The sequence below is a fragment of the Herpailurus yagouaroundi genome, unplaced genomic scaffold, assembly GCF_014898765.1.
Source record: "Herpailurus yagouaroundi ecotype Mexico unplaced genomic scaffold, PumYag 139, whole genome shotgun sequence".
Taxonomy (NCBI): Eukaryota; Metazoa; Chordata; class Mammalia; order Carnivora; family Felidae; genus Herpailurus; species Herpailurus yagouaroundi.
In genome coordinates this window covers 12,788,839-12,804,077 of record NW_024412394.1, presented here as the reverse complement: position 1 = coordinate 12,804,077, position 15,239 = coordinate 12,788,839, and the positions used below count along the sequence as shown (strand labels likewise).

General features: G+C 38.2%; 1 protein-coding gene and 1 non-coding gene across 3 annotated transcripts in view; one reads left to right on the top strand and one right to left on the bottom strand.

Annotated features, from left to right (window-relative positions):
* CYP39A1 (cytochrome P450 family 39 subfamily A member 1) overlaps positions 1 to 15,239 on the top strand; it is a 94,255-nt gene that overhangs the window by 24,598 nt on the left and 54,418 nt on the right. For both annotated transcript variants that reach the window (XM_040473687.1, XM_040473686.1), the window contains exons 6-7: positions 3,623 to 3,730; positions 8,987 to 9,077. In XM_040473687.1, coding sequence (XP_040329621.1) covers positions 3,623 to 3,730; positions 8,987 to 9,077 — 199 coding nt within the window. The remainder of the gene's footprint in view (positions 1 to 3,622; positions 3,731 to 8,986; positions 9,078 to 15,239) is intronic.
* Positions 12,069 to 12,173, bottom strand: LOC121030175 (U6 spliceosomal RNA). Its single transcript, XR_005790104.1, has one exon. It is a non-coding gene; the product is annotated as a U6 spliceosomal RNA (small nuclear RNA).

Here is a 15,239-nt window from a genome sequence, read left to right as displayed (position 1 = left end):
GGCGGAGCTGAGAAAAGAATCTCTGAGCTAGAGGATGTATCAGTTGAATCCCCAAAAACTGAAAATCAAAGGGAACAAACACTGAAAAAAAAAATACAGCAGAACATCCAAAGACTGTGGAAATGTGGGACAACTACAAAAGACATAGTATACATATAATGGGAATACCAAAAGGAGGACAAAAAAGGGAGAAAGGAACAGAAGACATATTTGACAATGATAATGACAGAATTTCCCCCCATTTAATGTCAGACACCAAATCATAGATCCAGGAAGCTCAGAGAACATCAATCATGTAAACACCAAAAACTACACCTCAGCATATTACTTTTAAATTACAGAAAACCAAAGATAAAAAATCCCCAAAGAAGCCAGAAGGAAAAAAATCCATATCTCCAGGGGAACAAAGATGAGAATTACATCTGACCTCTCCTTAGAAACCATGCAAGCAAAAAAAGAGTCGAGTGGAGTATTAAAAGAGTCGAGTGAGAAAAAAAGCACCCCCAGTCTGGAATTCTATACCCTGTGAAATTATCCTTTAAAAGTGAAGGAGAAATAGAGACCTTCTCAGACAAACAAAAGTTGAGGGAATTTGTTGCCAATACACCTTCTTTATAAGAAATATTAATAAAGCAGTTCTTTACAGAGAAGAAAAATAGTATAGGTCAGAAACTCAGATCTATATAAAGAAGGGAAGAGCATCAAAGAAATAAACAAAGTTGAAATAAAAATGTGTTTTCCTTAATCTTAACTGATCTAACAGATATAATTTGCTCAAATTATAATAGCAACAATGTATTTGATTATATATATATATATATATGCACACTTATGTGTGCTTGTATATAAATGAAATTATATATGGTTATTTGGTTGTCTCTCTATATTCTTTATCATATCTTTCTGTAATAAACTGGTTATCCAGTAAATAAAATGTTTCTCTGAGTTCTGTGAGCCCCTTTAGCAAATTAATTGAACCTCAGGAAGGCGTTGTGGGAACCTCTGATTTTTATAAGTACAGATAACAACCTGGAGTTGCAGCTGGCATCTGAAGCCCAAGGAGGAGGTTTTTGGAACCTCCGGTCTGTAGCCTGTTGGTCCAAAGTCCAGGTAATAACCTGGGCTGTGACTGGCATCTGAAGGGCAGGTGCAAGGGTGGAGAAAGGGTATAATCTTGTAGGACTAACAAGTCCAGGACTAACAAGTCCTGACAGACTAACACTTAACCTGTATAATCTCATGCTATTTCTGGGTAGATAGTGTCAGAATTGAATTGAATTATAGGGCACCCAGATACTGTCCTGAATATCGTTTATCATTGTTTGAAACTTCCCTCCCCCACTCCCCATACACATACATATTAGACATTGGTACCAGAACCCCATAGCAAAGATGTCCTCTTTACGACCATGTTCAACATGATGCTGAAAGTGCTTGCTAATACAATAAGTCAAGAAAAGGAAATTAAACTTACATTTATCAGGACAGAAGACATAAAACTATCTTTTTTCTTAGATGCCATGGTCATATGTATTGAAAATCCAAAAGAATCAACAGACAAACTATTAGAACTAATAAGCAATTATAGCAAAGTTGCAGGAGACAAGTTAATATACAAAAGTTAATTGCTTTCCCATATACCAACAGTGAACGAGTGGAGTATAAGATTAGAAACACAATACCGTTTACATTAGTATCCCCCCAAATGAAATATTTAGGTATAAACTTAACAAATGGTGTATAAGATCTGCATGAGGAACGCTACAAAACTCTGATGAACAAAACCAAAGAACCAAGTAAATAGAGATTTTATGTTCATGGATAGGAAGATTCGATATTGTCAAGATGTCAGTTCTTCCCAACTTAACCTATACGTTCAATGTAGTCTCAGTAAAAATTCCAGCAAGTTATTTTATGGATATCAGGAAACTGATTCCAAAGTTTATGTGGAGAGTCAAAAGACCCAGAATCACCAGCACAATATTCAAGGAGAATAATAAAACTCTTCAAAAGAGCAATGCTCCCCAACTGCAAGATTTATTGTAATGCCACAGTCGTCAGGGCAGTGTGGTATTGGTGAAAGAATAGACAAATAGATTGATGGAACAGAATAGAGAACCCAGAAATAGACCCTTTTAAATATAATCAACTGACCTTTGACAAAGAAGCAAAGGCAATATAAAGAAACAAAGATAGACTCTTCAACAGATGGTGCTAAAACAGTTGGGACGCCCACATGCAGAAAAAAAAAACATCTAGACACAGATCTTATACAGTTCACAAAAATTTACTCAAATGAGTCATGGACCTAAGTGTAAAATGCAAGAGTATAAAACTACTGGAAGATAACATGGGAGGAAACCTGCTTGACCTTGGGGTATGGTGATGCCTATTTAGGTATCACACCAAAAAATACAACCCATGAGAGAAGATGAAAGCGTATGAAAGGATGGTCCACATCATATGTCATCAGTGAAATGTAAACGAAAACAACACTGAACTACCACGACACTCATTCTGTCCAGAATCTGGAACACTGACACCACCACCGGTGTTGCTGGTGAGGATGCGAAGCAACAAGAACTCTCATTCGTTGTTGAGGGGGCAAAATGGTACAGACACTTGGGAAAACACTTTGGTGGTTTCTTATAGAAAACAGCAACAACGACAACATACTCTTACCATAAAATGTAGCAATTACGCTGCTTGATATTTGCCCAAATGATTTAAGAACTTATGTTCACACAAAAAACCTGCACAGGGATGTTTACAATAGCTTTATTCATAACTGCTAAAACTTGAAGGCACCAAGATGCCCTTTAGTAGGTAAATGGATACACTGTGGTACATCTAGGGACTGGAATATTATTCAGCACTCAAAAGGAATGAACTATGCAGCCATGAAAAGACATGGACAAACCATAAATTCATAGCACTAAGTGAACGAAGCCCATCTAAGAAGGCTACGTAATGTATAGTTTCAACCGTGTGACACTCTGGAAAAGGCAAGATGTGGAGAAAGGAAAAAGACCAGTGGTTGTTGGAGAGGAAGGAGAGGTAAATTGGCAGAACACAGAGGATTTTTAGGGTAGTGAAAATAATTTGTGTGACATTGTAATGATGTCTGCGTATCATCATGCATTTGTCCAAACCAATAGAGTTTATAATGCCAAAAGTGAACCCTAAGGTAAACTACGGACTTTAGGTGATTATGATGTGTCCATGTCCTTGATCCATGGTAAAAAAAAAAAAAAATACCATTTTGGTGAATGATATTAATAGTAGGGAAGGCTGTACATGAGTGGGAGTGAGGGTCATATGGGAAGTCTTTGTACCTTCCTCTCAATCTTATTGTAAACCTAAAACTGCTCTAAAAAAACTAAAGTCTTTAAAAAAAAAACCAAAAACCTAAGCCAGAATTTGAACCAGTGCATAAAGCAGCAGAGCCCCTACTCCTAATTACTATCCTGCTGGTAAGAATACATATCCCTTAGCATGCCTCAAGCTGCAAGGCTAGGAATGGCAGAAATAGCTTATTTGAAAAATATGCATGCTCTTTGTTTATTAACAGCACTCTTTGTCACGTAGCTGTGGTTTGACAGTATGTATTTCTTTTAAACAGACATTAATGCAGACTTTGCTGGATATCATAGAGATGGAAAGAAATGAAGAAAAGAGCCCCAACTATGGGCTTTTAATACTTTGGGCTTCTCTGTCCAATGCTGTCCCTGTAAGTATATTAGTAAAGTAAGGGTTACAGTTCTGTCTACTGCAATTTCAAGTTTTTTCCTTCGTTTTTCTTTCTGTTCTTTCTATTATGGGAAAGAAAAAAGACAGCAGTGGATCTGGTTGTGAGCTAGGAAAACAAAACTCACATGGCTAGTAAAAGCTGATAAAACCACAGAGGAGGCAAAGCAGAGATCTCAAGTGAATTCTGCCCTCTGCAAGGCAGCTCGTCCCAGGCTAAGGGAAAAAAACTTGCACTTTGGGGTCAATTGTGACAACACTGCTTATGGAGCACTTTCTTTGTCAGGCAACATGCTTAGTATCAGCGCTTGAAATGAGTAGGTCTTGACTCTAACATTTTACTGGGGAGAGAGTAGGCAAATGGATAATTTGAGACAGAATTGGGCTGGAATCAAGATATCCCCCTCCAGAGCTGTGGAATCTCAAAGAGGTAACTTCAACCCTCAGCCTCCATTTCCTTTTGGGTAATGGAGGGATAATACAGCTCCTGGTATGGTCCTAGGACTTGGGTACTTAATGAGTGGTGACTCTCATTTCTCTACAAGGTTGTTGCAAGGATTCAGTGAGATAAACCCCGCTGGTACCCGGTGAATATCAGTTTGTGTTAGGTGGCATCTATGTCCTGTAAGCTTCCCCATGAATGGAACTGGTGACCTTGGAACTCACAATACTTCTGAAGAGAGCAGAGAATTTTTTTATGTTTACTTACTCTGAGAGAGAGAGAGAGAGAGAAAGAGAAAACAAGCACAGAAGCCAGGGAGGGGCAGAGAGAGAGAGAGAGAGAGAGAGAGAGAGAGAGAGAATCCCAAGCAGGCTCCACACTGTCAGCACAGAACCCAAAGCAGGACTCGAACCCTGAGGTCATGACCTGAGCCAAATCCAAGAGTTGGACACTTAACCAACTGAGCCAGCCAGGTGCGCCGAGAACAGAGACTTTTTAACTGTTTCTTTTTTATTTATTTTTTTAGTATTTATTTATTTTTGAGTGAAAGAGGGACAGAACGCAAACAGGGGAGAGGCAGAAAGCAAGGAAGACGGAGATTCTAAAACAAGCTCCGGGCTCTGAGCTGTCAGCACAGAGCCCAACGTGGGGCTCGAACTCATGAACCGTGAGATCGTGACCTGAGCCGAATCAGATAGTTAACCTACTGAGCCACCCAGGAGCCCCTTTAACTGTTTCTTTTAAAGTTGTTATAAACTAGATCAAAGCCATGTGCTGTGTGCCACTTCATGTTTGACCCGCACCAGCTACCTGTGTCAGAAGATTCCACATTAGCTTAAGCTGCGTTTACATTATTTGAGAAATTAAAGAGTAACCTTTTTTATGCATCTGTCTTCTACTAAATGGGACTATTCAGCCCATCTCTAATGATACATGTAGCCATTTTTCTTTTTTTCTTCTAGCAAATAGAAATAAGATATTTTAAGTATTATTTATTTCTCCCTCCTCTTAATGAAGGCTTTCTAAGTACTGATAGTCTAGTTTCTTTTAACCTGTTGGAACACAGACTGGGTAAGAAGCGGAAATAGAAACACTGGCCTCTCTGCTCACATGTGTGTCAGTCTTACGTATTTCATCTGGAATGGGCAAATAAGAATCGTCTAATCCTTTCCTCTTCTTTATGTACCTCTGACGACATTATTCCCTGATTTCTCCTTAGACAGCGTTCTTGGATACCGAGTAAGCTACAGCAAAATTAAAAGGCAGACGTCAGAACAGCTCCCAAAGCAGCAACAAAACAGCCACTCCTGTCACAGGATTAATTTTCAAGATCTCATTAGAGAGGTCCCCCAGAAAAAAGGGACACAAAGCTCCAATTGATCTGACTCAGGGGAAGTCAGTTCTTTGGAACGTGTCCCTGGCATTCATCTGAAAGGACTTAAATCATTAATTTCAGAAAGAAAGTGTCTGATGATTAGTGAAAGATCCATCTTGCTGGCGCTTGTTGGCATCTCCAAGAGGCAGCTGGTATGTGGACAGACACCCTAGAAAGGCTTCAGAGAGTCAGGCCCACTGCCAAATCCCCGTTCTGGGTGACAGTGAACCGATTGTTTAACCTCTCTGAGCCTCAGTATTCTCATCTATAGGATAGGATGAATGTGATCTACCTCATACGATAGTCGTGACGGTTGTATTTTTAAGAAATGGCAAGTGGCTAACAGTCCCTGGCACAAAGAAGGTGCTCAATGAGTGTTAGCTTTCTTCTTTTATAAAAAGTAAGGCCGTCCTTCCAGTCAATCATTACTTTCAATGGCCCATTAATTTTAAGCTGGCTTGGTTCTCAAACCTGGACCAAATGCCCCAGGGTGGGAGTGGCCATGTTGCCTGGCTTCTGTGATGTCCCATAAGTGCCTAGACAACCACTGCAGGCCCTGCTGGAGGGACAGGAGGTGGGGCCTGTCCTTTCTTCTCTTCTCTCCCACTCTGTGCCCTGCCTCCAGGCCCATGGAACTCAGACCTATCTGAAGGATAGGCTTGGGACAGGTCACTAGAAGGCTCCATTATGGCCAAGGTGACCTTTGGTGGGCCGGCCCAAAATATTAACCATAATTTGTGAAATTATTCCTGTGGGGAAACCACTTCCCAATTCCAAGAAATTCCTTTCAAATGAACTTTTTAAGAACATTTTTCCAAAACTAATCTCACAGCTGACATTTTGTCTTTGATATCGACCGCTTCTCTGAAGCTCTTTCTAAATCCTTTTGGTAGTGACCACTACCCCCCACCCCACCCCATCTCACTTTCAACTCACACAGCATGGGTTGTTGGCACCACACCTGGCTCCTTTTTCACCTGATTGTATTTCATATCCCCAGCTAGACGTGTAAAGTTCTTTGGGCAGGAATGATGTCTTGTACATATTTGTGTTTACCATGATTGTAGAAGACTGACATGTTATGGAGACTCCCTCAATATTTATTAATCTTTTTTTGAATGGGGGAATAAATGCCGCTGAAGAACATACCCAATTCATCTTCTCTCTAACAGAGCTGGGCAGGGCTTTCCTCTTTGTCCATTGTTACCTTTGTTCTTACCTCTCCAGAAGCATTATAGTGGCTGCTTGTGAAGTCCAGTGAGCCAGGGCACCCTTTTTCTTTTTGCCCAGCCCTCACCATGGACTTGACCCCTTTGACAGAACTCTAATTGTCATTTTTGGGAGCAATGTTTAACTGAGAGTGCCAAGGTCTTGTGGTCACTTAGTCTTGTTTGTTGATTCAGTAATATATGTAAATTTCTTAGTTTCTTATTACTGTCCTTTTTTTTTTTTTTTTTTTTTTTTGAGAAAGAGAGAGAGGGGAAGGGTCAGAGAGAGAATCTTAAGTAGGCTTCATCCCATGACCATGAGATCATGACCTGAGCTGAATCAAGAATTGGATGCTCAACTGACTGAGCCACCCAGGCGCCCCTACTCTTTGCTGTCTTTTATGTGTCTTTTTCTTTTCTTTTTGAAAATGTAATTGAGCTTTTTTTTTTTAAACCAAATTTAAGTGATAAATAACATCATTGTACAGCCATTTATAATTTAGCTGATTTTCTTGTGTTTGTTATAAAAATAAATATTACCCAATTTTTGTGAATGTCTAAAACTCTAGGCACTATTTAGTGTAACTCTGAACCCCTCTTTTGTATAACTGAAAGTCTATGTGCTATCACTAAGCTGTTTTTTCCCCTAATATTAACTCTGACCTTTTAGTCATTTATTGAATATTTATTTTTGAGAGAGAGAGAGAGAGAGAGAGAGTGCGCGAGTGTGTACGCACAAGCAGGGGAGGGGCGGGGGGGGGGGCAGAGGATCCAAAGTGGGTTCCATGCTGACAGCAGAGCGCCCAATGCGGGGCTTGAACTCATGAACCATGAGATCACGACCTGGGCCAAAGTCAGATGCTTAACTGACTTATCCGCCACCCAGGCGCCCCGTGAACTCTGACCCTTTAATAAATAAGATGAACTGAGGGTGGAGTGGTTATTAATTAAATCCAATAATTTGGCCTTTCCATCCATAGATAATAATAGAAGGGGCCCGAATGGGGAGACAGGAGAAGAGAGCTTTCTGGTCATGTTTCTTCTAGTGTAAATCGGCCTGGATGATCTCTAGGATAAGTCTTTTGTAATGTGGATAATGCCACGGAAAGAGGCTCTCCAGATGGTGGCGGTCTTTGTTCTCCCATTCACTTTGTTTACGTACACAGTACCATATTTACCCTCCCACAGACAGAGTTCCTGCCCCAGAGGGGAACACCATTGAGCAGTATCGAATTTGGCTTATTTGAGAGCTTCCTTCCGATAATTGCTCTTCCTTCTTTGACCACAGAGGGGAGTATTGGGATTATTTAAAGGTACTTACAGTTACCTCACAAAAAAGACAAAAAAACTTAAGTGTTTTAAATATTAAGTATTTTCTGAGTCTTTCAGGACTGATTTTCCTAGATGAAAGTTCTGTCACAATACATATTTACAAAAAGGATGAAAGGGAAACCCAAGCTTCTTTTAACGATTTTATGCAAGGCGACTGTGTAACCTAAAAATAGAAGCAAAAACATCTACCCAAGTTAGTGGAAAGTTAGTTTTCGAAATGTATGGCAGTATAACTTTACCTTGTAATACCACAGTGGGGAAAGACATGAAATGATTTTCTTTGGTCTAGAGAGAGACTTTGCAAGCATGCTATGTTTGGTAACCTTCAGGTGTGAAAGAACCGTAGTTTTGATACTGAGTAACTCTCATCCTTTAGTTTATTGTATTTTAGGTATACTTTCCTAGGCTTATTGAAAATTACCATGTTTTATTTGCAGAATATATGATGTGCTCATTCATTTCTATTTCAAGGAAATTAAATTTTAGAAAATGTTTTTGTCTGGATTAACATTCTTAAGTGTCATAATTCGTTGCTTCTGGATATTTATTGTATGCCTCTGTAATATCTTCTAATGTGAATTACTAAAAAAAAAAAATCCTGCCTCATGTTTTAGTAGAGATAGTTTAATCTGTATAAACAATATAGTTAAACTACCGTGACAGAATGAAATTATAGATTTGGCTCTCAGAGACGGGTAACATCTCTGTTGTTCATAAAGTCTGTTTTCAAAAATGCTCGTCAGTGTGCTTTTAAGTTTAATTTAAACATTTTCCTGGCTTCTTTTCATGTTTACAGCTAATATTAAGTATGCTTTCACTCACTTTCAAAGAAGCTTGTATTGTTTGATACATGGATTTGTTGTTGTTGTTTTTATTTTTAAGGTTGCATTTTGGACACTTGGATTTGTCCTCTCTCATCCCAGTGTCCACAAGACCATTGTGGAAGGCATATCTTCTGTGTTTGGCACAGCAGGTACTAAACCTGGATTGAATTACACAGTTGAAGAGATATCTAATAAATATGCGCTTGTCACATGTCACGGGCAAACCTAAGTGCCCAGAATTTTATAGAAGTTGAACATAATCCAGAATTGAACACAGGATATAAACTGATCAGGTAGATTCCTAGAATTTAATTACTGTCCAGGATTTTGGAGGTCATCTAGTGCAACCCCCTTACTTTCCAAATCATGAAATAAGTGCTAGAAAGATTGTGATTTGCTTAATTTTCCTACTTAAATGCAAGTATATATATACTTGCGCATATATATATGTGTGTGTGTGTGTGTGTGTATGTATATATATTTATACTATGCATATATATACATTTATACTATACATATGTATACTTGGATGCAAACATATATAGGCTTTTTCTTCAAATATGTGTATATCTTTATATTGTTTTCAAATATGCTACTCACTAACATGCCTTTAAGTTTAACTTAAACATTTTCCTAGTTTCTTTTTTTTATTTTTTTTATGAATATAATTTATTGTCAAATTGGCTTACATACAACACCCAGGGCTCATCCCAACAAGTGCCCTCCTCAATGCCCATCACCCATTTGCCTAGTTTCTTTTAATGTTAAGGGCTAATACTAAGTCCACTTTCAAAGAAGGTTGTATTGTCTGATACATGGGTTTTTTGTTTGGTTTTTTTTTAAGGTTGCATTTTGGACAGTTGGATTTGTCCTTTCTCATCCCAGTGTGTATGTGTATGTGTACACACACATACACACACACACACTATATGTATATGTATGGACACATATATATGTATATACACACATACATGCAGGCTTTTTCTTCAAGTCTCTTGGACCTTCAAACCTCTTGGCCCTTCAGTTGTTTTTGGAATTCAGGATTTTCCAGATTTTTGTAAAAAGTAATATGGTGCATATATTACATAACATAGATGTCAGGTAATGTTTTGTCACTAAAGGAGTTGTTTTAAAAGTTAGAGTTAGAGATTTGGGAGGGTTCGGACTGGAGACGGGGATTGCCACCTTGCACTTTTTAGTTCAGTTTGGGATGCTCGTCATCTGTTTTAAAAAGCAGAAATAAGCTTGAATGAAGACAGCGCTCAACCCCTTGTTTATGTAGCATAATTTGACCCGTTTGGAAGTAGCATCTTTTAAAAAACCTCAATGTGTCAAATTATGTATTCTGATATAAAAAGAATAATAAATGACTTGGAAGAAACAATGTAATAATAGGACGAAAGTCTGATGCCAATAGATAGTCCCGCCCCCCACCCCCACCATTTCATGATTGCTGAAAATATTTTCTTTGAAATGTTTTCTTTATTTTCTACTGCTTCTTGTTGAATTAAACCAAAAATCAAATTGGCTTGATCAACATGACTGTCTAGGCAATACTGTCTCTGAGCCTTGAGTATGAATAGCAGGTATTGGGGTTGGGTCTTACAGATATGGTGAGGGTTAGAATCACTGAGCACCAACAATGCTAACAAGTTAGATTTTGGAGATACGTTAGTGAATACAAGACTACTTGCCTTTATGGGGCTTAGAGCTACAAAGTTAATGGAAATGTGCATGCCAGCACATCTACAAAGGATAAAAGGGAATGTGTCTTTGATTGTCTCATATTCACCTTTACCGTTTCCTCATTGGAGTCTTCTCCTGACTTAAGGTTCTCCAAAGTCATAATCTTCAGGATTTCTCCTCTGGCAGAAAAATATTCCTTCAAACAGCAGTACCAGTGTAATAGTTACATCTATCAATGTCTTCAGTTTATAAGACTCTTGCAGAATTGAAACAGTTTACCTAAAATATCAAATGTTCTTTGCTGTGTGTATATGGAACAATTCAGAATCCGTTTATGCATAAGATGTAGTAGCAGCTCAGGAATTTAGAGGTGAGAGACCACTCATTCTTTGAAGGTTGATATCAAGGAGGATATCTATGTGTGACAACGAATTCTGTCAAAGAAAGCACATTAGAGTGCATGGAACAAGAATCTGACTCGTACGGCAGTTCTCACATTCTTAATGCTCTTCTCTGTTACAAGATCACCACTTCTTTCTTGGAGATGTCCTTAGTGACTTGGATGCCTCTCCACATCTCTGTGGCCTCAACACTCACCACTAGAGCCCATCCCAGGCATGATGGTCAACTTTCTTATAAAATAAGTCTCAGGGTAAAAGTCGCTGTTGAATAATTGGTCCTTTGTATCTGGCTTCTTTCACTTGGCACAGTATTTTATTTCATATCATGTTATTTTACATTAATTGATTTTCAGATGTTAAACCACCCTTGCATTCCTGGGATAAAGCCTACTTAGGCATGTGTATAATACATATAACTTTTATGGATATAAAATATCCATAGTGTACATATACATATATTTATATCCATATGACATTTGTAATTTTTATGTTGCTGGATTCAGTTTGCTAGTATTTTATTAAGGTATTTTATATCTATATCAAAAAGGGATATTAATCTGTTTTTTTCTTTCCTTGTGATTTGTCTGGGTTTGATATCAGGACACTTTTGGCTTTATAGAATGACTTAAGAAGTATCCACTCTTATGATTTTTCAAAGTGTTTGTGAAGGAGTGATGTTAATTCTTCTTTAACCATACGATAGATTTATCAGCAAGGTGATCTGGTGCGGAGATTTTCTTTGTGAGAAGTTTTTAATTAATTCAACCCCTCTACTTGTTATAGGTTTATTCAGATTATATATTTCTTATTGTCTTTAATTGAAATAAAGCTGACGCATAACATTATATTAGTTTTAGGTGCACAATATAATGATTCGATGTATGCATATATTATGAAACGATCACCACAATAAATTTAGTTAACGCCCATTATCACACAGTTCATTTTTTTTCTTGTGATGCAGACTTTTAAGACCTGCTCTCTTATCGACTTTCAGATACATAATACACTGTCACGTATTTATTATACCATTGCTGTACATTCCATCCCCAGAAAAACGTGGGACACTTCACAAATGCGTGTTATCCTTGTTCCGGGGCCATGCTAATCTTCTCTGTATTGTTCCAAATTTAGTATATGTGCTGCCAGAGTGAGCCCTGTCTCTTTTTTCTTGAGTCAGTTTTGTGGTTTGTGTCTTTTCAAGGAATTTGTCCATTTCATCTAGGCTGTGTGACTCGTTACATTCATATTATTGCCTGTAATCTTTTTTATGTTTGTAAAACCACTCGGAAAGCATCTCCCTCTTTTGTCATTTTAGTGATTGTGTCCTCTTTCTTCTTTTCTTGGTCAGTGCAGCTAAAGGATTCTCAGTTTTGTTTTCAAAGAACTAACTTCTGGTTTTGTTGCTTTTATTTTCTCGTATTGCTTTTCTATTCACTACTTCTTTTATTTCTGTCCTGATCTTTACTATTTATAATTTATATCCCTTTAGGTTGATAAAGGGATATTCTTTATTTTGTTCTTTAAACATAATTTTTCTTACAGTCTTTGAACACGTTTTAAAATATCTGATTTAAACTCTTTTTTTTTTCTTTTTCTTTTTACTAAGTCCAACATCTGGTTTTCTTCAGGGATGGTTCCTACTGATTGCTTTTCCCCTTGTGTATGGCCTGTATTTTCTTGTTCCACGTACTTTTGCGTATTTCCCATTAAATGTCTTGTAATTTTGTGTTGATAATGGGACACTTTAAATAATACAATGTAGCAGCTCTGGAAATCAGATTCTCCTATCTCCTCAAGGTTTATTGCCACTGCTCCTTGTCACAGCTCTTGTTTGGGTGTTTCTCTATTGACTTTGGTTAACTAATTCTGTAAATTTTGCATTATCATGTGTGGCCACCTGTGTTTCTGCTTGGTTAGTTTAGTATTCAACTAATAGCTGGGTGAAGACTTCCTTACACTAAGAACCAATAAGACTCCTCGGTTTGCATGTTTTGGATTTCGTTTGCATGTCGGAGCATGCCTTCAACACTCCGCTAGGCAGTAGGCAACTCTGCCTTCATGGTCACTTCCACTGACACAGTGCCCCAAGGTCAGCCATGAGTCAGACCTTAGAGCCTTCTCAGGGCTTTCTGGAGCCTGAATAAAGCCCCAGGCATTTGTACTGTCCTTTATAAGCACACATTTCTATAGTCCCAGGAATACACTGGACCTCTTCAAAGCCCTAGGACATGTCATTCCCTAGCTCTTCATTTTACTCTTTTTGATTTGCCTGTTGTGTGTCCCAACTGTTGTCTATTGCCTCGGGGAGCTGCAAAGTCCATTATCTTTAAAGGTTTCCAACCAACACCCCAGGGGAAAAGACTTACTCCACTGAGTAAGTTCCAAGTCCAGTCAGATAAAGATAGTCTTGTAAGTGGGACCTTTGTAGGGAACCCTCAGACAGGCCAAATAATGAGAATTCTCTAGGAATGAGGTTTTGAAGGAGTTCCAATATCATTCTGTCCCTCTGATGGCTGTTGAGCTGCTGGTCTGCACTGTGATTGTAGGTGATTGGTTTTTAAGGGTACCGTGGATCTATGGCGAGAGGGATGGGAATAGGGCACATTAAAATGTCATTAAGCTTGCTCTTCTTACCAAGATTTAGCCATTTTTCTTGGATAAAAACCCCCTGGGTTGCTGTAAGCTTTGGTTAATTTCCAAAGGTCTGAAAAAGTTGATTCTGGAGATTTTTATCAGATTTTTCATTGATTTTAAAGAGGGAGTTTTGGGAGTCCTTTACTCTGCCGCTTTTGCTGACATTACCCTGCACCATAAGTTTTAAAATTTCTTTTAAGAAACCTTTCAAATTCATTGTTAACCTGTCATTCATCTATTTATTTAGCTGCTCTTCAACTCTGTTTTGTGGGTGATAAGGCATTGTGTGAAAATACCAGGGCTATGAAGATGAGTAAACTGTGGTACTGGCTCTCAAGGAAGTTCGTGAATGAAGTGTACTTTATTAAAATGAAAACAGATTTGGAAGTATCCAGAAGATGTTAGGAAAGAACAAGGAATGTTTACATTGTTTCTTCGGAGGTGTGTACCTGTTGATGGATTCTGTAGGTTTTCTATGCTCAGAACTCTTTTCTTAGTGATTTTGTGACTCACCTCACTATTTCCTTAATAAGAATGATTATTTTGTTTATTAGTCTGTCTATCTATCTATCTATCTATCTATCTATCTATCTATCTATCTATCTAATCTATCTATCTATCATCTTCTGCCTTTTTCATCAGAACATAGCCCCTCTAACAACAGGAATGATGTCTATCTTGGTCTCTATGGTAGGTATCCCCAGCTGGCTAGAGCCAAAATTACTCAACAAATATTTTCTGAGTAAATTTAATGAACAAGTATAAGAATATAATTTTTAATTTATTTTGATTTTTTTAAAATGTTTATTTTTGAGAGAGAAAGAAGCAGAGAGACAGAACGTGAGTGTGGGAGGGGCAGAGAGAGTGGGAGACAAAGAATCCGAAGCAGGCTCCGGGCTCTGAGCTGTCAGCACAGAGCCCGATGCGGGGCTCGAACCCACATACCGCGAGATCATGACCTCAGCCCAAGTCAGACGCTTAACCTACTGAGCCACCAGGCGCCCCTGTATAAGAATGTATTTTAAGAGATGAATGTCTTAGTTTAACTTTCATTGGCAGCTCTATCACCCATCCCAGTAGACAGTTTATATGAAATGAATATTTTATGTAAAGAAGCTTTTGATGAGTTTCTGCACTTGATTTTTGAGTTAGAAGAATGCTAGTGTCAGCTAATATCTGATCAGTACTTTGAGACACTGAGTAGTCTCAGGTCCAACTAACATTTCTCTAGGGTTTTGAACTCTGTGCAGAATCTTCTTACCTACGATTTTATTGTATCCATTGATCATGGGTGAAATATGCATTATCAAATTATTAAGAATCTGACAAAGAATGTTTTGCTTTGTTACAGAGTTTTTGGGCATTCCTGGAAATTAGTCATTTTGTTTTAAATTTTAATTGTTAGATCACCAGACATTATGTCAGTTGCCTGTCATAACCTCAAAAACTTAGTCCAAATGCAGGGGTCAGAATGCCTGGGTTCAAATCCAATCTGAGATACAAACTACTGGTTAATTCCTTACTCAGGTTACCAAATAATTCTTCTTCTTCTTCTTCTTCTTCTTCTTCTTCTTCTTCTTCTTCTTC